The 386-nt window shown below is 56.0% G+C and overlaps 1 protein-coding gene across 1 annotated transcript in view; it reads left to right on the forward strand.

Annotated features, from left to right (window-relative positions):
* Positions 1–39, forward strand: part of ETH_00037475 (uncharacterized protein) — a gene marked incomplete at both ends in the record, with an annotated part of 1,399 nt that extends 1,360 nt beyond the window's left edge. The window contains one exon of the mRNA XM_013374541.1: positions 1–39. Within this exon, the coding sequence (XP_013229995.1) occupies positions 1–39 (39 nt within the window).
* Positions 40–386: the final 347 nt, after the last annotated feature.

The raw sequence follows: 386 nt of genomic DNA on the forward strand, positions 1-386 counted from the left end.
GTTCCTCCCTTAGCAGATCTTTTGGCCAGGCTAGGTTAGGGTTTAGGGTTTAGGGTTTGGGGTTTGGGGTTTAGGGTTTGGGGTTTAGGGTTTAGGGGTGTTTGCTGCAGCGGGTGGGTCCTTGGCTTATATTTAGGTTGCTGCCAGTCTTCAAAGAGCGTTTAAAAGGGCGTTTTCTCTTGCTGCGGTTTCGAGGGTTTAGGGTTTAGGGTTTGGGGTTTAGGGTTTAGGGTTTAGGGTTTGGGGTTTGGGGTTTGTTGTGCAGCGACGACGTTGCGGGCAATAACGGGCCCTCCGGAATCCCCGAACCCGCTGTGGGCGCGCGCTGCAGCGGCGCTGCAGCAGCAGCAGCAGCAGCAGCAGCAGCAGCAGCAGCGGTTTGCAGA

The sequence above is a fragment of the Eimeria tenella genome, genomic scaffold (genome assembly GCF_000499545.2).
Source record: "Eimeria tenella Houghton genomic scaffold, Eth_scaff2109, whole genome shotgun sequence".
Taxonomy (NCBI): Eukaryota; Apicomplexa; class Conoidasida; order Eucoccidiorida; family Eimeriidae; genus Eimeria; species Eimeria tenella.